Here is a 22,544-nt window from a genome sequence, read left to right as displayed (position 1 = left end):
TTCCCTGTGGCTGTCAGCGTTCTATAGGAATTTCACACTGTTTTGCTTTGTTGATCCGTGGCGTACCCTGCCACCCTTCTAGCTTCAAACAGTGTTCTGGGACCTCTAAGAAACAAGGTTGTTTATTCACTCATGGAACAGATATAAGCATCATTACCTCGTTAAAACCCTGAGTCTGGATCTCTCCTCCAAATCTACATACTGCCCCTTTAATGACTACAGCGAGTGTTTGTGACCTTGCTTCGCGTTGTTTTGGACGTCTCGCTCGCCGTAGTTGTCATTGGTTCTCCTCCTGCTGCTGCCGCTGCTCCTGCTCCTCCTCGGGACAGATGACAGATGATGTTCGCGCTGCTGTGGCTGTATTAAGGCTTCTTTAAACATGTCTCTGAATGGAGGCGGGAGCAGAGGGTTTTACTTCAACACCGTCTTGTCTCTGGCTCGGTCTCTGGCGGCTCACCAGCACGCGCCCATAGAAAAGGTAACGGTTGCTCGACAAGCTAACGACGGAAGCTAACACCTGTCAAACAGTCTGTGACACCGAGGCCCGTCCTTAACTTCGCCTCTCTGCCTCTGCTGTCGATGTTATCGCCTTTAAAACACAGTTCACTTCTCTGTCAGTCTGCCAATGTGTGAATTACGGTGTTAATGTGAGATTTAATGGCGGTTCTGTAGCGTCTGTAACTGACAGAAAGGTGGCTAACGTCGGCTAACGGTAGCTGTTTTGAACCTGGAGTTAATCTTCCTTCAGGTTAAAGACCTGCCGGCTGCTTGTTAGAGGAAAGAAAGCTGACACTGCTTTCTAAATTTACCACATTTTACTTTTTGATTTAACATTATTGTCACAGTATGTCTTTATTATTTCATTCATTGACAGGGGGAACTTAAAAACCAGTTAGTGTCTGAATGTTGTTCTCTGTTCCTCCTCACAGAAAGAGAAGTTGAAGTCAGAGCTTCATGTTTTATGCTGTAAGCAAAAAATATCTAGACGCTATGAAATATTAGCAAGTGACAAATCAGTGGCTAGAATCGTGTTTCATTCATTTATCTTGTGCCCCCCATTAATTACTACTTTCCCAAGTAATGTTAAAGGAGTTAAGATGTATGTTTAGGATCTATTGGCAAATATTTGATCATTCAATCAATAGTTTGTGTAATTTTTCAAGCTAAAATGGCATTATTAAAACAGCACTATGAGGTTTTGGAGTTGAAATTCAAACTCAGGATTTTTATATTTACAACATTACTGAGGTAATAACACAAAGAATATGTGTATTTTTTTAAATTCATAAGTGAGCTGCTCTCCGAGGAAAATAAAGTCTGAGAACATTGTTTGAAGCGAGAAAGATGGCAGGGTCCGCCACATGTAAACACAGTACAACAGTATAAATTGTGTTGTCCTTTAAGGTCAGTTTGTTTATTCACTTTATTCAGTATTGAAAACAAAGAAAGTTTGATTATTTAGTTTATTTAAGCAGAAAAAAAACTGCAACATTCTGTTTTCGTTTTATTAGTTTAGACATATCGAACGCAAATAATGCAGATCCTTAAAAAAAACTTTTCAGTCGTTGTTTATTAGTACTTTATTGCCATTAATGCTAAATTAAAGTTCATCACAGGGTGGTATGAGGTGAATCAATGTATCTTTGAACTAATTGCAGCATTTTCGAGTGACAGTCGAAGTGTCAGTGAGTTTGGCAGAAACGATCAATAGTAAATGAGAACAGGCTGAAGCATCAGCTGGCAGAAACAAACAGCTGCCCCATGACCTTAAATCTCCCAAGTTTACCGTGTGTCTGTTGTTTATTAGAACGTTTATAGCTTTAACTTTTTTAATTCCAGGACTAAAAATATTAGATGTTTATTACAAGATAAGTACAACGAGGCTATAACATGATGACGAAGTTTGACTTTTCTTGTCTTGTAACAAAAAACAGCAAACTGACTAGAAAATATTAGATATAAACTTATGATCCAGTTTTTGAAACTAATGTGCATGTGTCAACTCACTGTCGGAGGATCAGTTTGTGTCTGTGTCACTGTGCAAAATCCAAGTAAGTCCATGTAATCCTGTGTAGTGTACATGAAGACGGTTGATGGGAACTTGGAGGCAGCAGGAACCCCAAAACTGGTTAATCTGGCCATGATAAGAGGGCAGTATGAGCTCCATATAACAGATTTATTATGAAGTACAAGTCATGACAGGCTGACAAAGGATTCATAAGAGGGAGGCAACCAACTTAAAGTTCCACCAGTGAATACAAACAGAACGCTGCCTGAAATGGTATTTCATCTTGCAGAACATGTTAGACGTGGTTGACTGCCGTGTTACTCAGTCAGGAGGTTAGGATTTGTTGTCAGGGATTACTGGAGGCCACAGGGCAGCTTCTGAAATACTTTGAAAGAGCAAACAGAGTTTGAACTGATTAGACCAAACACCAGCTGAGATTCAAAATGGAGAAGGAAGGAAGGAAGTTTATTCTATTATGAAAGAGCTGCAGCAACAATAATACACGGAGTGGTCCGCCCATTGTGTGATTGTGTAAGTGGACTGTAGGTTCATTTCTGCCTTTTTAATGTGTATGTGAGGTTGTCAGTGTTGGCTGGATTGGTTCTGTGTTTTCCGGGACGATCATTAATAAAGATATATTATCTGTGATTAACAATGAAAGCAAATTCTGCAGTGATTAATCTCTGATTGTAAGCTGAATATCTTTGGCTTGTGGACAAAATGAGACATTCGAGGATGTCATCTTGGGGTTTTGGAAACACTAATAGACAGTTTTCTGAGATTTTATAGACCGAACACATAATCTGTTAATACATAAAATAATGAACGGATTAATCAACATTCAAATTAATTGTCAGTAACACCCCTGCAAGGATCAACTGTCCCATTCAGTCTTCACCAGTTCGTTTGGCATGTATCGGCATGACAAAATCATTCAACCGATTGATTTTCAGTTGATCGGCTAACAGCTTTATTGACGGACAGTTTGACTTCTAGACCTGTGACTGTGTGCGTGGTCTAGTGGGATCTACTTCATCACATCCGCCTCATTGTTTGTACCATAACCTCCTTCCAGTGGGCGTCAGAACAGCCAGTTCGGTGCTCAAGAACATATTGTTGCATCATGTTGATTTAAGAATCGGTTGTGATGGAAGTACGCTGTTGATTCGACTCCAACTTTGTCATTTATTGTCCCCGGGGGGCACAGTTTCTCCAGGCCTAATAAAGGGCTGCGGGGGTGTGTAAGCGCAGCAGGTCGAGCTCTAAACCCAAATCCCTTTTTTTAATTTAATTACTGTTTTGGCACTGACAGACGCACCATTGCTGAGATCATATTTAGCTTTTTGAAATCCAGTGCTAATATTTCCAATGGCAGATATGACCAGACGCCATCCATCCTTCAACAGCATCATCAGTTTAAAAGATCCCTATACATTTAGTGATGGATCAAACAGTGATCTCACTCTCTCTCTCTTTTTTAGATCTCTCTCATCCGTTTAGTCCGTCTCTTTAGCATTAGGCTAATTAATGCCAGAGGCAGGTTTGGCTCGATTCCTGCAGCACATTGAGGTCAACGAAATCATTATCGTTAATGGAACCAGAAATGAGCAATGTGTCTGTTAAAGCCCTGAGGGCAGGGGAAGTGTGTGCTTTTAAAAGATTGTTTTCTCTAAATCGCTGACAGTAACAGCTCATTGTAATGGAAACAGTGGTAGATTTGATCCACGTGTCGTCCTCTCACAGGTCCAGAAGCTACAATGCATGTGTCCCGTGGATTTCAGAGGCGTCTTCCAGCTGGATGAGAGGAGGAGGGATGCTGTTATTGCACTCGGCATCTTTCTAGTAGAGTCAAACCTGCAGGTAAACATTATACCTAAACTTACAAGTCAAATCAAAGCTTTTATTATTATATAAACAGTCAAATGTGTCTGCCACTCTATGTAACACGCTGTGGCTCGCTTGTGTTGCAGCACAAAGATGCTATCGTCCCGTATCTTCTCGGGCTGCTTAAAGGGCTTCCTAAGGTTCAGTGGATTGAAGAAAGCTCCGAACGCAAAGGAAGGGGTAACTATACCCCTCTCATTCTATTAATATGTTTGTAACAATATTAAATAAGTCATATAATATTCACTGTAATTGTCTGTTGTGTAGTTTCAGGTCATGTTTTGTGTTTCCTGTCTTGCAGAGACCCTTCCTGTTGCAGAGATCTTCAGCTTTTCTCTTGTAACTTTGCTCTCAGATGTCGCCCAGCGTGATGAGACCTTACGAGGACAGGTGTGTGTGTTTGCATGTGTGTGTGTATGTGTGTAGGTATCCAACTACTCCAACTACTTACATCATCCCAGGTGTTTCAAACACTGTTCAAGAGCAGAGAATCTGTAAACAGGCGACTGAATTGCTATAACTTCCTCGTAAACACCCAGTATTACGTCAGAGAGTCAGGAAGGAAGTCAACAAACATGACTAAACATTATGTAAACACAATTTTCATGCTTTACCCCCTTCAGTTAACATTTCAACCTGAGTCCTATTAGATAAACTAATCAAATCTGCAACAGCGTTTGTTCAATGATGAAGACAACAACTCCCATGATCCCACGCTGCTTCACCACATCATCAAACTACATCATTTGGCTTCATTGTTTTGATTGATAGGCCCCTCCTGGGCAGAAGTAACACACTGTGTGTTTAAACATGATCTTGTTGAAGGGGAGTATGTGATGATGTAACATTTGTGTCAGATCCTGGAGGCGATCATGGACATCATGCAGGTCCTGCAAGATATCTGCAAGAACCCAGAGGATCATGATAAAGGTCTCAACATAACACACCTTATGCTTCCTTTGTGTGTTATTAAGCTGTTCCACTTAATGACATTTCCCTCTGCTAACTCCACTCTGTAACCTTTTTTCCGTGCAGAGTACCTGTGTAAGTACGTCGTGCCCACCCTGCTCGGTGTTGCCCGAGCGTTTGGACGATACAGCAACACGGATGAGCCGTTACTGTCCAAGCTGTTCCCTCGACCGGTTGCTCCTGTGCTACCCACCGCCGAGGAAACCGATGCGATACACCGACGTTCCTTTAATGACTTCCGCTCCATCCTGCCCAGCTCTCTGCTCACGGTGTGTCAGGCAGACACTCTGAGGCGTAAAGCCACTTCTCTGTCCAGTGTGTCCCAACAGGTACAGATGATAAGGGTAGAAGTTAAGGAACTTTTAAAAAAGAGAAGACGACAATACTCTCACTGTTTTTCTGTGTTTCCAGGCCAGTCCAGAGAGAGCCTGTCTGACCCCCAGCTCACCCGCTGACCCTTCTGCACAGTACTTTGAAGGTCAGTACCCGAGGCCTTCAGGGAACATCTCTGACCTGCTGAGGAACGTGCTTCAAATGTTTCTGCTCTCCCTCTTCAGGTTCATACCTGCCTGATGGCAGTGCAGTGGACCCTGATTACTACTTCTCCACCATCAGCTCCAGCTTCTCTGTCTCCCCTCTGTTCACTGGCAGCAGCTCTGGAGAGTTTCATGTCCCTCTGGATATGCTCCGACAGCTCCTCCACATGGTGAGCAGCCACAGCAGCAGAATAGATGCATGTGATTAAGAGAATTTGATGTAAAGAAAATAGAAATGTACTTTCTCTCGAACAGGTTGAACAGTTTGTCTCTGAGTCGTTTTTAAAATCTCTGGATGACTCCCTGGCAGAACTCCTAGAGGTATGATGCTTAAATCACTGCAGATGCTTATTTAGTCGTACTTTCTTCAGCCCCATTCAAACCTTAGTACTAACATGTATCTTGAGTGATCATTGATACATTTCTGCTTCTTTTTTGACAGTTGAGTCCTGGTCTTCATCTCTACTACAAAACCTTCAGTGATCCTCTGTATGTAGCCATATTCAAAATGCTGAGAGACACGCTGTACAATTTAAAAGGTAGAAGAGGAATCCACTTTCTTCAAATTTAAATGAAATTTCTCCACCAAAATTTGACTGTAACAATATTGATGTACTTCTTGTGTTCTCCAGACCTTCAGACAGACTTTGTGAAGGAGGTTCATGACTTCGTGCTGGAGCAGTTCAGCAGCAGCCAGTCGGAGCTGCAGAGGATCCTGCACGACGTCGAGTACCTCCAGAGTGAGCTGAGCCCGCTCAAACTGCGCTGCCAGGCCAACGCCGCCTGCGTGGACCTCATGGTTTGGGCCGTGACTGAAGAGCAGGGTGAGAAATCAGTCCGTTCACACAGGAAGTTACCCCATTCTCAGAGAAATCATCTCTGAAAATCTATATTTTCTCCACCAGGAGCTGAGAACCTTTGCACCAAACTATCAGAGAAGCTGCAGTCCAAGACGTCCAGTAAAGTCATCATCGCTCACATGCCGCTCCTCATCTGCTGTTTACAGGTAACTGCATGTTGTTTTGGTCAACCGTCTTCCTTCTCTTGCAACAAAATACAACGATGAGGAGATTTTGCCACTTGTTCATCAAGTTGTGACAACACTGCTGTTACTGATTACACTAGATATATTGCAGCCTTAGTTTTCAACATGTATAAAAAGTCCATCTCTGTGTGTGTTTGTGTCTTCAGGGTTTGGGTCGTCTGTGTGAGCGCTTTCCTGTGGTCGCCCACTCCGTCACCATGTCCCTGAGAGACTTCCTGGTGGTTCCCTCTCCTGTGCTGGTGAAGCTGTACAAATACCACAGCCAGTACACTCCAGGTAGCAACAGAACCCTCAACATTCAATCACATTATTTTGAAATGTTTCCCTGTTAAATCTTTTATCTTTTTAAAGGAGGCGGTGAGATAAAGATCCACGTGACCAACGAACATTCCCAGTCGACTCTCAGCACACATGCGAGCAAGAAGAGTCAGCCGTCCATGTACGAACAGCTGCGGGACATCTCCATAGACAACATCTGCAGGTGAGTTCACACACATACACACCTGTACAGCACACTCAGACACACACATGCCTTTACTCTCAAATCACTCTGTCCGTCCTCAGGTGCCTGAAAGCCGGACTGACCATGGATAATGTGATTGTAGAAGCTTTTCTCGCCAGCCTGTCCAACCGTCTCTACATCTATCAGGAGAATGATAAGTGAGTCAAACACATCACCCTGACTTCGATGAGATTGAAAAGTCTTTACACATGTTCCTCCTCTCTTGCTCAGGGATGCTCACTTGATCCCAGACCACACTATCAGGGCTCTGGGTCACATTGCCGTGGCCTTACGGGACACCCCCAGAGTCATGGAGCCCATCCTCCAGATCCTGCAGCAGAAGTTCTGCCAGCCGCCATCGCAGCTCGATGTCCTCATCATAGACCAGCTTGGCTGCATGGTCATCACGGGCAATGTAAGTCTTTGTGTGTCTTCAAAACCTCGCCAGTCTCAGCTCATGTAAACTCTAGTTTTAGAACATATTTAACATCATAACTTTGTCTTTCCTTTTCTTTAGCAATACATCTACCAGGAAGTGTGGAATCTGTTCCAGCAGATCAGCGTCAAAGCTAGCTCCATGGTCTACTCCACCAAAGACTACAAAGACCATGGATACAGGTGAGCATGAGAACATGAGAAAGTGATGAGTGTGAGAATATGCTTCCTCTGATGTAGAAGAGTAAATGAATGTTCTCTCCTCTGGTTTTTGTAGACACTGTTCCCTGGCTGTGATAAACGCTCTGGGTAACATAGCGGCCAACCTTCAGGCGGAGCAGATGGTCGACGAGCTGCTGGTCAACCTGCTGGAGCTTTTTGTTCAGCTGGGCTTGGAAGGGAAGAGAGCCAGTGAGAGAGCGTCAGACAAAGGCCCGGCTCTGAAGGTATGGCACACATTAATGCTAAGCAGTGGGGGTGGTCCAACCGCATTGGGTCCATCGAAAATGTGTAAAGATGGAGGAGATCATTGCTGCTGCTAGAATCCCTTAAAGCTTTGATGCGTCAGGACGTACTGAGGAAGAAGCTTGTTAATCAAATTCAGAATGAATCATCTTGGCACCTGATAGTTGACAGTCCGCAAACTCGTGTTTCTCACCAGGCATCAAGCAGTGCAGGAAACCTCGGTGTCCTAATTCCAGTTATTGCAGTGGTGAGTTTTTTCGATATTTACAGCCTTCTCAGATTTCATCACATGGGTTTTTATAACCTATACATTAGGGTGTTAGCATCATTTTTAATGAAGGGTCATATTTCCTGCACCTTAATAATAACAGCCACCTGTTCTCTCTTCTTGTGCTGCTGTTAGCTGACTAAGAGGTTGCCTCCAATTAAGGAAGCAAAGCCTCGTCTGCAGAAGCTCTTCAGAGACTTCTGGCTCTACTCTGTCGTCATGGGATTTGCTGTGGAGGGCTCAGGTTGGTTCAGACACACATTTATATATTGTTTTTCTGTGTCTTCACTGCATATTATGTACAAAACACTTAACAACAAATTAGTTAGTGCACTTAATACTACTTCAGCATCACGATTTGCATCTGTTGCACCTTCAGGTCTGTGGCCAGAGGAGTGGTACGAGGGAGTTTGTGAGATTGCGACCAAATCGCCGCTGCTCACATTTCCTAGCGGGGAGCCTTTACGCTCAGAGCTGCAGTACAACTCTGCCCTGAAGAATGACACCGTCACTCCGGTATGAGACTATACATGCGCACGTATGCTCTCGTATTAAGTGTATGAATTAGTTCATAGCTCATTGTTGTGTTTCAGGCGGAGTTGAATGATCTGCGCAGCACCATCATCAACCTGCTGGATCCTCCTCCTGAGGTGGCTGCTCTCATCAACAAACTGGACTTTGCCATGTCCACATATTTGCTGTCTGTTTACAGATTGGAGTACATGAGGTATGAAACCATATCCACAGAGAATATATCGACTTAAGTGCTGGACGATGTTCAGCTTTTAAAATTGGTTTATGATGTTTCCCCTTCATCTCTCAGGATGCTGCGAGCTCTCGACTCTGACCGCTTTCAGGTCATGTTTCGATACTTTGAAGACAGAGCGATACAGAAAGATAAATCTGGTAAGTAAAAGAAAAAACACACAAAACTTTCTAAAACCACTGTGTTGTTATTTGTCTATTTTATGCATTAATTTTAATGTTCTCTCTCCAGGCATGATGCAGTGTGTGATTGCCGTAAGCGACAAGGTGTTTGAGGTCTTTCTGCACATGATGGCTGAAAAAGTAAGTGAATTTTTGTATCCTGTTTGGAGTGTTTTTAGATTTCTGTTTAATGACTCAATGGAAGATATTTACTGGTGATCTGAGGCCCTTTTTAGGCACTAAACAAACAACATAGGGGAAAAGCAGCAGAGTCAGGTGGGAATGAAAATGTATACAAGTAGCTGCTGCAGCTGATTTATCACATTTAACATCTGGGAAACTCTTGTGTAAAATCTGCTGTCTTGTTTTATCAGACCTGCGCAAGAAGTGAGAGAACTAATCTGAATACAATTTTATTTCCAGGCAAAGACCAAAGCCCACGAGGAGGAGCTGGAACGCCACGCTCAGTTCCTCTTGGTCAACTTCAACCACATCCACAAGAGGATCCGCAGAGTGGCTGACAAATATTTGTCTGGCTTGGCTGAAACGTGAGAGTGCATTTAAACACATTTATGATCCCACAGCGACTCCATAATTAACAGTTTAAAATGAAGCCTCACACTCAGCAGCGTCAACAACAGTATTTTCACTCTCCTCAGTTTCCCTCACTTGTTGTGGAGCGGCCGCGTGCTGAGGACGATGTTGGACATCCTGCAGACGCTTTCACTCTCACTCAGTGCTGTAAGTGATGCAAACATAGACTTATTAATCTGTCAGTCAGTCTTTTAACTTCATGGATGTAACAACGTTTATTCTGTGTTACAGGATATTCATAAAGACCAACCGTATTACGACATCCCAGACACGCCGTACAGAATCACTGTCCCAGACACATACGAAGCCAGAGAGGTAATGTTGATGTATTCAGAACCAGTTATTCATCATTTCAATCTAAAGTTTGAAAGAATTGTGATAAGAAAGTGCCTGTTTTAAACACGTGACACACAAACAAGACATATTATATTTTAACTTGTAGAGCATAGTGAAGGATTTTGCTGCACGTTGCGGTGAGATCCTCAAAGAGGCCATGAAGTGGGCGCCATCTGTGACCAAATCACACCTCCAGGTAACATTTATTCTACAAAATAAGGTTAAATGTTGGGCTTAAACATGGATTTACTCACTGTGCTGTACTGGTCTTTTTCAGGAGTATCTGAACAAACATCAGAACTGGGTGTCGGGTCTCTCCCAGCACACCGGCCTCGCCATGGCTACAGAGAGCATCCTGCACTTCGCCGGCTACAACAGACAGAGCACCACACTGGGGGTGGGTCATTTATTAGTCATGGTTTCATTTGATTTGTGATGATGTTAGGAACAGAAGTGGCTCACGTATGGAGCCCTGTGGGACACCACAACTACTATAGCTGCTTAAATCACTGCTTTGTTGTTTCTGTTCAATTAAATATAAATTGTTATAGAAAGATTAAGAGCAATGTTATGTATTCAGTTCTTGAAATGGTTTAATAAAGTCTGTCTGTGTATGAGACATTTTATATCTTCCTTTTCAATCAGTTACATTTCATATGTTTTCACCTGTAGTCCACTCAGCTGACTGAGCGTCCGGCCTGTGTGAAGAAGGACTATTCTAACTTCATGGCCTCCCTCAACCTCAGGAACAGATACGCTGGAGAGGTAAAACAACAAAATCATACCTGATGATATCCACATGGGCTCGGCTCTCTCTCTTATCACCTATATTATAAGAGAGTAGTACAGGTGGCTTCTCCATTTTATATCTGCTCTCTTCGGTCTGCAGGTGTCTGGTATGATCCACTTCGCCCAGGCAGTTCGAGGACAGTCTGATCTGGGTCGGCTGATGATCAAGCAGATGGAAGAAGCTCTCGACTCTGCGCAGCCTGAGGGTTTCACTGAGGCCATGTTCAAACTGGCCGCCTTGCTCATCAGCAGCAAAGGTTTCACTTTGCTCTCTGCTTTTAAACACACATGATTTTGTTTTAAACCAAACGCAGAGATATTCTGTTCTATTCTGTTCTTGTCTGACTGTTGTTCTGTCTCGACCCAACTCCAGACTGTGATCCTCAGCTCCTGCACCACCTCTGCTGGTCTCCTCTCAAGATGTTTACAGCTCACGGCATGGAAACAGCCATCGCTTGCTGGGAGTGGCTGCTGGCAGCTCGTGTCGGAGTAGAAGTACCGGTAAGTTGTTGTTGTTTTTTTTTAATATAATTTCCTTCCTGTGTTCTTTGTGCTGTCAGTGCATTTGTATATCAATCTCCTCTCTGGCTGTCTAGTTTATGCGAGAGATGGCAGGCGCCTGGCAGATGACCGTGGAGCTGAAGATGGGCTTGTTCTCAGACGCTCAGGTGGAGGCTGATCCTCTGGCGGCATCAGAGGAGAGTCAGCCAATCCCCTGCCCGCCAGATGTCACCCCGCACCAAATATGGATCGAGGTCAGAACAGAAGATACTCTGTTTCTGCTACTTGTTCGCATCAATCTTCTTCCCTTCAACTAATTGCCTTTATATCTGCCCTTTTTTTCTCCTCCAGTTTCTGGTCCAGAGGTTTGAGATCGCTAAATACTCCAGCGCAGATCAGGTGGAGATCTTCGGCAGTTTGTTACATCGCTCGCTGTCCCTCAACGTTGGTGGAGCTAAGAGTAGCCTCAACCGCCACGTGGCTGCCATTGGACCTCGTTTCAGGTATATAGAACACACACAGATATAGTGCACAGTATGTTGATGAGTTGAATTTGTTTTGAGCATATTTCTCTGCGCTTCAGGCTGCTGACTTTGGGCCTGGCGCTGCTCCACTCTGACGTCCTCACCAATGCAACTGTAAGAAATGTGCTCCGAGAGAAGATCTACTCTACAGCCTTCGACTACTTCAGGTACCTACATCCGTAGTTTTCCTGCAGTCGAGCTGTTTGTGTCAAATCATTTTCATTGAATTGGTTCTTAATTAAGTCTATGGAATGTCGTCAGATCACTTGTTTTGTGCCAACAAAAGTCCAATAATCGAAATTAGACAAAAGTTTAGTAAAACACTGAAAAATCAAACAAATAAAAGCTTTATTTTCTAAAGATTTTGCCAACTAACTAAGTTATTGATCATCTAACTCTGTTGTCTGTCTCTCCAGCGTGACTCCAAAGTTTCCCACCCAAGGCGACAAGAATCTGCGCGAGGACATCAGCATCATGATCCGTTTCTACGCCGGCATCCTGTCCGACAAGAAGTACCTGGCAGCGTGCCACTTGGTCCCACCTGGTGAGCTTGGTACTACCCCAGCCCCGAGCACGCTCTCTGCCGGGATTTTTGGATCGCTTATCGTGTCCAGCACTTCTCCGATTTCGATCTTAAGTAAGCCTGAAGCAGTGGAGCTCGGACTGCACTGCAGCAGCGGCATGAGTTCTATTTTTTTTTTCCTATTTTTTACGCATGTCAAATTTGACACTGTTTATCCTCACAATGCTGCTGGTAGATCCTTGTATCTGTGTTAACAACCTAGATCTTTATGTTTCTAAAGCTTTATGTTCCTCTACATTCCTCTTCTTGTCCCTCGTATTTACTTAAACTTTGCTTTACACTTACTCTTTTACTTTTCAGTATCTTACTCCTTGAAACTTCATCTGTTTTTCACCCTTGATTTAAAGCAGCTGTGAGGAAAATATTTGTCAAATTTGTCAGTCGCGTTAAGATGCACGATTTTCATCATGCCACCCGTCTGCCCCTCTCCTCGATCAACTTCAACAGAAGAAACGACAAATTAAACATGTTTTTTCTTCCACCCCAGAAAATCCTCTCCTCTTCATTCCCGACGTTCCCGAGAAAAGACATCGTTTCATTCTCATATACATCGAATCGCTTCAGGTAGACAAGTCCTCTAACTGCTGATCCTGGTTCAGATTAATCTACCCGCAGCCCCGCCTCTCGCGCATTAACAAGACAAAGTAACATCTGACCCAGTATCAGTGGTTCAAGGCAACTTCTACCGACATGTAAATCCCGCTGGATTTCCCTGCTTTCAAATGCATGACCATCACAGCTGCAGAGGACTAACTGATGCAGCTCATCTCGCTCTCCAGAAACTCCCTCATCATCGATCATATTGTGGATGTTTTTCTCTCTAGTGATAAACTTGTGATATTGACTTAGGATGGTGTGTAACAAACAACTCAAAATCTTACCAAGTTTATTTGTTTAATTTCTAATTGAAAATATCCCAATACACTTAAAAGGTACTAATAGAGAATAAAGTTAGAGTTCTTATGTCGTTAAGTCTCTGCCACACTAAATCTGTTTGCATGTGAACAGATAATCAGGACCCGTCTTTGAACAGTCTGTCCGTGATGAATGCTGCCGACCTCCGGAGCAGCATCGACTCCAGCTCTCGCTCCCAGCAGAGCGGCCAGGGATGGATCAACACTTACCCGCTGTCCAGTGGCATGTCCACCACGTCCAAGAAATCAGGTACCACTCACATTCAGCATGTGAACAGATCGCTTGTGTCAGAGAAAAGACAGCTATTGATAGATTTGTGTCCATCCAGCATCCAGAGACATATCAATCTGACTGATTGTACCTCCTCTCCTCTCAGGTGCGTCCAAGAAGAGTAACAGAGGGACGCAGCTTCACAAATACTACATGAAGCGCAGGACTCTGCTCCTGGCTTTACTGGTGAGGACTTTTAATGATTTATCATTTTCTTGCTGCTCAGCATCAACCCAGTCTTCATGCTCTCGTTCCATCTTCACCCGTTCTGTTCTCTGTCTCTTCAGGCCAGTGAGATCGAACGTCTGACGACGTGGTACAACCCGCTGTCCACTCAGGAGCTGGCCATCGCCACAGAGCAGTCAGTGGAGACCAGCATCGCCAACTGGAGGTCCAAATACATCAGTCTGACGGAGAAGCAGTGGAAGGACAACGTCAACCTGGCCTGGGGGATCGCGCCTTACCTGGCTATGCAGTTACCAACAAGGTTGTGTGAGAGACCTTTGTAATAGAAACTGTGTAACTTTATAAAAGAAAATCTTCAATACAGACTTACTCAGTGTAGAATGATTATTAGCTCGTGGTGGCTAACGTTAGGGAACATTGGATGCAATGGTTCTGTTTCCGTTTACACCAAATCAGATGTTGCAGCGATCAGCTCAGCGTTGCAGCAGTCTAGGAAGACACAGCCAGGAGAGCTTCGTCATTTGGTCTGTGAACTCAGCACCTGTTTTCCAGCTCCCATGTCCCATCTCGCATCTTTTGTTTCCAGGTTCAAGAATGACGCCATTGTCGCTGAAGTGACCCGGCTGGTGAGGCTGGACCCCGGAGCTGTCAGTGATGTACCTGAGGCCGTGAAGGTGAGATCACTGCGTCAAGTGAAGCTCAGCTAACGAGCTTCAGAAAAGTGTTTCTGAACTAATTTTTCTTTGGTAGTTCCTGGTGACGTGGCACACCATCGATGCGGACTCTCCTGAGCTGAGCCACATCCTGTGTTGGGCTCCTGCAGACCCGCCCACCGGTCTGTCCTACTTCAGCAGCATGTACCCTCCTCATCCTCTCACTGCGCAGTACGGGGTGAAGGTGCTACGTTCCTTTCCTCCTGTAAGTCACACACTCGGAGCTTCAGCTGAGATGGATTTATCAGTTATCAAAAAAAATCACGGCTCTCCTCACATAACATCTGTTTTTTTCTCTTCGCAGGATGCCATCTTGTTCTACATTCCTCAGATTGTTCAGGCTCTTCGTTACGACAAGGTGAACATTGAGATCTCTACCTTCACTAACTTCACAAAACTCCATGTACAAATGAATGAGTTCGATGTGATGATGTTTAAATCGTCATTTATGAAGCAGCAGTGATAAACTTTGATTTCTCCTGCTCAGATGGGTTATGTGAGAGAGTACATCCTGTGGGCGGCCCAGAAGTCTCAGCTTCTCGCCCACCAGTTCATCTGGAACATGAAGACCAACATCTTCATGGACGAGGAGGGACACCACAAAGACCGTGAGTGCAGACTCCACATGTGACCTCCATTAGACTGATTACAGAGAGCCTGATTTGAAGATGCTCCGAGGTTAATGCCAGGAATTAAGATTGTGTTATTTCCAGGGAATTTCCACAAATAGAAATACCAGCAAGAGCCTTTGTTCCTTCTAGCAGTAAATATCTGGCTGCTCTGTGTTAATGATATATTTTCCTATTAATGTGTAATTATATTGTCTGTCTGATGGGAAAACCCTTATTAGGCCTAATTAAATCAAATGAAGTCGCTGTAATCACACTCATTAATGTGTGCAGCTGACATCGGGGAGCTGTTGGAGCAGATGGTGGAGGAGATCACAGGTTCTCTGTCGGGTCCGGCCAAAGACTTCTACCAGAGAGAGTTTGACTTCTTCAACAAGATCACCAACGTGTCCGCCATTCTCAAGTAAAAACATTCATCACTATTACTTTACAGATCATTAGCTGACAGGGAAATGTCTCGGTGGCGTGTAATACCTTTTTGTGTTTTTCAGGCCGGTTCCAAAAGGAGAAGAGAGGAAGAGGGCGTGTCTCAAAGCTCTGTCAGACATCAAAGTCCAGCCAGGTAACAAACTGTCCCACGGATGGATGATTATAACTGCAAACACTAACTGTGCTGCCAAAGACACACAGAAAAAAATGTCATAAACATCTATTCAAATGATTGTTTTTTAGGATGTTACCTCCCGAGTAACCCTGAAGCCATCGTGCTGGACATCGACTACAAGTCTGGAACACCCATGCAGAGGTAACGACAGGTTTTCATTCAGGTTTCACGTGAAGAAACATCAGCATGTGACTTCTCTTAACCCCAAATCTGTCCTCGCGACCATCCGATGAACACAACATGTGTCTTCTCTGTCGTCACAGCGCTGCCAAGGCTCCTTACCTGGCCAAGTTCAAGGTGAAGCGCTGTGGTGTGAGTGAACTGGAGAGGGAGGGTCTCCGCTGCCCCTCCGACTCTCTGGAGGACGGAGAGGAGAATCCAGACGGCACACGTAGGATTTGCTGGCAGGCGGCCATCTTTAAAGTGGGAGATGACTGTAGACAGGTAACACTAGAGGCAGACTAGATTCATTTCCTGGAACATTTCAGAGGAGGAAACCTGATTTCTCTTGTGACCCTGCTGTGTCTCTCCAGGACATGCTGGCTCTGCAGATCATTGGGCTGTTTAAGAACATTTTCCAGCTGGTCGGCCTCGATCTGTTTGTGTTTCCGTACAGAGTGGTGGCCACTGCACCAGGGGTAAGACTTACAAATCCACTAATCTCTGGTCTTTATGTCTTTTCTCAAGATTTTATTTTGGTAGTTTGGGCCATTCATTTCTAATAGTTGTGTTTACATTTGACTTCCCTTCATCCAGATCAACACCGATCAGTTGTTGCAGGGTCTATTTTTGGCCGAAACGCATCCGATATCCAAGTTTCAGTAGTTTTTGTGTAATCAAACTCCATGTCGTTACATCCACATATCTCAAAGATAACACTGGTCTATGCATTTGAATTAGTTGGAACAATGGTCAAAGCTTTGCAAACAAGATGCTAAATGTGTAATTTTATGTTGATACTCTTTATTAACTGATTCCCTCAGTGTGGAGTGATCGAGTGCATCCCAGACTGTAAGTCCAGAGACCAGCTCGGCAGACAGACGGACTTCGGGATGTACGATTACTTCCGTAATCAGTACGGAGATGAATCCACCCTCGCCTTCCAGAAGGTGCGCAGGTTTTAATTCTTCATGCATCTACATTGATTGTCTCTCAGGCTTCAAAGAGGGTGTCCAACACTAGTGTTTTAATAAATGGAAAAGCCTCTGTGTTTTTTCTACATGTTGTTGTTACTGTCAGAAACTTCTCCACCTCATGATCGTGAGTTCAGTTCTGCCAGGGAGTTCACTGAAGCGTCACTGACGTCCTCTTCTCCTTCCTGCAGGCTCGGTACAACTTCATCCGCAGCATGGCCGCCTACAGCCTCCTGCTGTTCCTGCTGCAGATCAAAGACAGACACAACGGCAACATCATGCTGGACAGCAAGGGCCACCTCATCCACATCGGTACAGTGTGGCGCATGTAGACGTGGACTCTGTCTGGATTAAGTTGATTAGAGTTCTTGCTCAAAATGAATTCTCTGGATATTTTTATCCTGCCTCTGTGGACGTCCACACATGTGTGACATTAGAGAAGACTTTCTCTCATTGTGACTGTCTGATCGTCCTCGTTCTCTCCAGACTTTGGCTTCATGTTCGAGAGCTCCCCTGGCGGTAACCTCGGCTGGGAGCCGGACATCAAGCTGACGGACGAGATGGTGATGATCATGGGGGGCAAGATGGAGGCCACGCCTTTCAAATGGTTCATGGAGATGTGCGTCAGAGGATATCTAGCTGTACGGTAAGAAACTCAAGAGGTAAAGGTCTGCAAACAAATTGTGTTCATGCAGCTTTACGATTTCAGCTATGGATTGTTTGATAAGATCTAAGTCAAAGGAAACTGTGATTTGACGCTGTAAATAATCTAATTTGTGTTATTTACTTCTTCTCTGAAGACCCTACATGGACGCTGTGGTTTCTCTGGTGACCCTCATGCTGGACACTGGACTGCCCTGCTTCAGAGGACAAACCATCAAACTCCTTAAGTAAGTCCAACTGCAGGACATTGGTGTGTATGATTAATTAGTTTACAGTCTACTGATTTGTGCCCCCCATCTTTGTTCTTCAAGATTTGTATGTTAAAAATGGATGAAACAATCTGGGTGCCATGTTTACATGGTGCTCTGCTGCCCCCAAGTGGCCATCAAATCAATTAGTGTAGCTTTAAACATTCATGGATTTCATCTTTGTGTGTTTTTATGTGATCAGAGGACGGTTCAATCCTCAGATGAGTGAGAAAGAAGCGGCGGCGTTCATTATCAAAGTCATCCAGAGCTGTTTCCTCAGCAGCAGGTGAGACAAATCCTCCTCTGCTCATCTCACCTGACATTAACACGATGTAAACGTGATAATCTGCTGTGTAACGTCGTCGTTGTTTACGCTCAGGGTTCTCACGCTCACATTTACATTCATTTGCCTTCAACAGGAGCAAAACGTACGACATGCTGCAGTATTACCAAAACCAAATCCCTTACTGAAGACCCCCCTGCCGGACCTCCACTGTACGTCCAACACAAACGTCTCTACGCAAGCAATGCAAACTCTCTTCTGGATGATTTCAGCGAGGCGGTGGACGTTGAACCGCTCTGCTCCTGTGAGAGAGACAACAACAACAACAACGTGGCACTTTGATCCTGTACTTCTGAGTGTTTAAACCAGTTCTTTACGTAACGTGAGCCTAAAGAACAACATATGTACTTTTACCAAAAGAGGTATTTGAACCACCCTTTAAGTATTTTCTTCTTGATGCTGTTGTTTGTTACACCAACTAAACTGTCACACTAGAGGAAGATGGCCATAAAGGGAGCCATATTTATCGCGTTTGTCGAAGCAGCTGTCGTCATCATCATCATCATGATCGTTATCGTTTTGTGTCTATGCTGTTATCCACTTTTATGCACTTTATAGATCACAGTATTTCATCGGCTTCACCTGCCTGTGAGTTCAAAACAGAGATTATGCATCAAAAATCAGAGATTAAAGCAATCTGCAGTTTACTCATCCGATCAATGAAATCCGCAGTATTTTTGATTTACAAGCCGGCATTATTAGATAGATGAAACATCGATGCAACAATCAATCAGCATTTAATCGAACCGTAGTCTTTTAGAAAACGTAAAGTATTTAGAGAATCAAACATAATTACGCTGTAGTATTTGCTGTAGAATATTTACTGTAGTCACATCAGGATCGCAGGTATTTTATTCTGTGATCAACGTGGAACTTGTAGAGTTTAAATGTGGAAAAACATATTTATCAGACGATTTTACAAACTTTTAACTGTGCTCATCCTCAAAGCCAGTCATGTCACGTCTCACCTCTTCATGTCAGCGTTCAGATTAAACCGGTTGTTTGACGGGTTGTATTTTTGTTTTTTCCACTACAGCAAACGACCGGTAACCTGAACTTTTTGAGAAGCTGTGAGGTTTTGCTGCTGGGTTCTGCCTTTTGTTCCCACTGTGTTTTTAAGAACCGGTTAGTTTTGGGTTTTTACGTCGCTGGAGGTGATGGAATAAGTGGCGCTGATACGCAGTAGCTCAAGTATGTGCATCTCATGTATCACCATTACATGAAAGTCACGCAACTGAGCATCTGATTTTCTGGAAAAACAGATCTTTTAATAAAACTGTAAAGTATCCTAAAAATAAGATAAAACCACACAGATCACAAAAAGGATCATGTTTTAAACCTGTAAATTAAATAGGCTCTTTTTCCTAATTCAAACAAAGATGGCAGCCACCAATTTTACAAATTAAACTGGCAAGTTTTCTGCTTCAGTGTATCATTATGTCAGCCACCAGTGATGTCACTCAGTGGCTGAGATGCATTGTGGGTAATGTAGGCGATAGGTTTTAAAACAGGAGCATGTGTGTAGAGAAAATGATGATATCTCCAATTCAGCTGTATTGATTTTGTTCATTTGTTTTTAAACTGTCCAGTGCCAAGCCTGGAGCCTACATTACCCACAATGCAACCTGGCCACTGAGTGACATCAGTGGAGCCATACAAGGCCTGCTATGTACTAATACTTCCCAAGACTTGTGAATATATTTTAAAGGGTTTTAAAGAGTTTAATATCATTTCCATGTCGCTGAGAGCAGCTGTAACGTTTCCTCCTGTGCGGCGCTGAATTTCAGGATAAAGACCGGCGGAAATAAAAGCAGAACCTTTGACAGCGTTCGGTTCCTGTAGTGGAAAAGGGAGTTGACTCGGCGCACAGGGTGGACCGGGAGCTCGCTGGCTGCTCCATCATCACAGCATGCAAGGTGTGTTTTTCTTGTCCTGTGTCCGAATGCAGCTGTTCCACATGTTTGTGTAACCCCGCCTGGAAACATTCCTCTGATCTGTGTTTTAATTTGTATCGGAACCTGTTGGGTTTGGGTCGTGTTGCTGTTACTGATGATGATTAAACCTAAAAAGCCATTTCTCCTACCCTCGGTAGAAACACAGCTGTAGTAATACTTGATTGAAAAAAAAACAAACAAACCCTGATCTTTATGCAATATGTTCATGTATGTTGATGCTGTATTTGTGTGTTGTGTTCAACAAATGAACTCGCTGTAATTCCTTCCATCCGGTGAGAGAAGTGTTTTTACTGTTCGCTGCAGCTGCTGTCTTTAACAAATCGAGGGATGAGCGTAAAATATTTAAGTAATCAATAACTTGTTTGATGGCTGATAAACAGAGACCTGATCAACTCTCTGAAAGCTGTTTTAATGTCGTTGTCAGTCATCATCCCTCACGTCCACCGTTACCTGTGAACCACAAGTGTCGGTCAGTATGTAATATACTGTGTGTGTGTGTGTGTGTGTGTGTGTGTGTGTGGCGACATCGTTGCTGGTTCGGATTAAGATCACGTCTGTTATTCTGACAATGTGTGAAAACATCTAATTTCCACATTAAATGTGTCTACATTTCATCAGACTGCTGATGTGTCTGACTTTTTATTTCTTTTCTTTCTTTCTTTCTTTCCACTTCATTTCTTTTTTCTTTCTTTTTCTCTTTCTTGCTTTCTTTCTTGCTTGCTTCTTTCTGTCTTTCTTCTTTCCTCTGTCTTGCTTCTTTCTTACTTCTTTCTTTCTTGCTTTCTTTCTCTCTTGCTGTCTTGTTTTCTCTCTTGTTTATCTTTCCCTCACTATCTTTCTTGATCTTGTCTTTTCGCTTCACTGATTTCTATTTTTGTCTTTCTTGATTTTGTGATTTTTCTCTTGTTTATCTTTCTCTTGCTTTTTTTGTTTTCTTTCTTTCTTTACATCAGTCAATCTTTCACAAAAACCATAAGGCTTAAGAACAAAACTATATTTTGTAGATTAACACATAATAACACAGTTTGAGGCAAAATATGGGTCATATAGATGTTCTGTCAGTGATTACAGAGCTGATTCAGATGCAGAAAATATAAACATGTTAATAATAAAAAGGAAGAATTATGCTTAAACACATCAACATCATAAGAACCCTTATTCTTTTCAAAATAAAAGTCTATTCAGCTTTTAATGAAGCCCTGAACATCAAAATAATTTGCTCATTTTAATGAAGTGATGACATGGATAAAGAAAATAAAACATCCTCTCTGGACATTTTACAAAACCTGATCCTGAACTGCTGTCGTCTCGCTGTGAAATCTGCCCGACGACACTGTGAATGGAGACGAAACAAAGGAAGCGGAGTTATATGAGAAGGCAGCCCGCTGGGATGACCTCTGACCTCTCTGACACCAGAGGAGGTCACGTCATGGGTTTGATGGCAGGAGGAAAGAAAAAAAGAGCTGCTGGTTCAGATAATTAGGAAGAATCTGGCTGAAGGACACCTGGAGGAGGGTCGCGGTGTTATTCTGTCTTCAGCTGATGAGGGAGAAAGGAAGGAAAATTAAAATCCTTGAAGTCTTGACAACCAGGGAAAGACTCCCGGGACAGGAAATGTATGCAAGTGGCACAAAAGGCCAATGACGGCAGTGGGGGTGAAACATTGGCTTTCACACAAAAGGAACCTCCTCCACCCTCCACCCTCCGCCGGTCACTGAGCTGAAAGGGCAGCAGGAAGTCAGCTAGTCGTCCAGTCTGACGGATGTTTCCTACCTGACGACGACTCACCTGGCTTCTGATTTACGCCTCGCCTACGTTCATTGAGCAACTATATCCTGATGACCTCACCGACGTTCACATGCAGAAACTCACCTTTCGACTTCACCCTGCACTGAAACTATCACCTGCTGTCCTTCAACTACAGAGCACCATCTAGTGCTCAGCCAGCAGACGTGACGCGTATCACAGACGGTCAGCAGTGCAGGAAGTGTTCAGATCTGTAGTTTCTATAAAAGTTCTCACAGTGCAATAAAATGTTCCCTGTCAGTGTTTCCTCGTTATATCTGATGATCTTGTTTTGCTGCTGTGTGTCTTTAAATTTGAGCACATTTTAATAACTTTATATGCTGCCGGCTGGTTTAATTACAGTCATTTCTGTAGCTGTTTTGATCTGTATTGATTTGAGGTTTGCACCACCTGAGCAACACAGAGGCGATTCAGGTGTGAGACAGACTCTGAGTCAGCAGGTGACCTCATGCAGCCTTCAGCCTTCAGGTGGTTTGAATCCCTGTGTTCAGTTCAACCAGCGTGACAGAAGGTCACAACACAGCACTCGTTAAAATGTATGTTGAGGCGCTAATGAGCTCGTTATCAATCAGTTTGATGGGATGTAAAATAATAACACATCATGGAAATACCTTTAAAGCTAAACTGATTAACATGTAAGAGTGTGTGTGTGTGTGTGTGTGTGTGTGTGTGTGTGTGTGTCAGTCTCAGGTGCATAGTGTGTGTGTGTGTGT

The 22,544-nt window shown here is 43.6% G+C and overlaps 1 protein-coding gene across 2 annotated transcripts; it reads left to right on the top strand.

Moving 5' to 3' along the window:
• Positions 1–93: 93 nt before the first annotated feature.
• On the top strand, positions 94–20,644 carry pi4kaa (phosphatidylinositol 4-kinase, catalytic, alpha a). 2 transcript variants are annotated; one of them, XM_037117030.1, is made up of 54 exons: positions 94–478; positions 3,752–3,868; positions 3,979–4,072; positions 4,194–4,282; positions 4,750–4,822; positions 4,928–5,190; positions 5,273–5,339; positions 5,419–5,567; positions 5,653–5,718; positions 5,840–5,936; positions 6,030–6,221; positions 6,303–6,403; positions 6,589–6,718; positions 6,794–6,923; positions 7,007–7,102; positions 7,176–7,359; positions 7,462–7,562; positions 7,657–7,825; positions 8,041–8,091; positions 8,248–8,356; positions 8,492–8,628; positions 8,706–8,839; positions 8,936–9,018; positions 9,110–9,180; positions 9,463–9,587; positions 9,699–9,780; positions 9,865–9,948; positions 10,076–10,165; positions 10,247–10,366; positions 10,642–10,734; positions 10,859–11,015; positions 11,132–11,259; positions 11,355–11,513; positions 11,611–11,762; positions 11,843–11,950; positions 12,200–12,420; positions 13,375–13,530; positions 13,658–13,737; positions 13,839–14,038; positions 14,324–14,411; positions 14,488–14,655; positions 14,755–14,808; positions 14,938–15,058; positions 15,353–15,482; positions 15,571–15,641; positions 15,752–15,824; positions 15,947–16,127; positions 16,217–16,321; positions 16,667–16,792; positions 17,008–17,128; positions 17,303–17,462; positions 17,617–17,706; positions 17,930–18,013; positions 18,147–20,644. In XM_037117030.1, the coding sequence occupies exons 1-54, from the start codon at positions 380–382 to the stop codon at positions 18,196–18,198; spliced, it is 6,381 nt and encodes a 2,126-aa protein (XP_036972925.1). In that variant the 5' UTR covers positions 94–379; the 3' UTR covers positions 18,199–20,644. The 2 variants fall into 2 exon arrangements, with proteins under 2 accessions (XP_036972925.1, XP_036972926.1); XM_037117031.1 differs by having other exon boundaries at positions 97–478; positions 12,200–12,327.
• The last annotated feature ends 1,900 nt before the right edge of the window (positions 20,645–22,544 follow it).

Source organism: Acanthopagrus latus, chromosome 12, assembly GCF_904848185.1.
Source record: "Acanthopagrus latus isolate v.2019 chromosome 12, fAcaLat1.1, whole genome shotgun sequence".
Taxonomy (NCBI): Eukaryota; Metazoa; Chordata; class Actinopteri; order Spariformes; family Sparidae; genus Acanthopagrus; species Acanthopagrus latus.
This window is presented reverse-complemented; position numbering and strand designations above follow the sequence as displayed.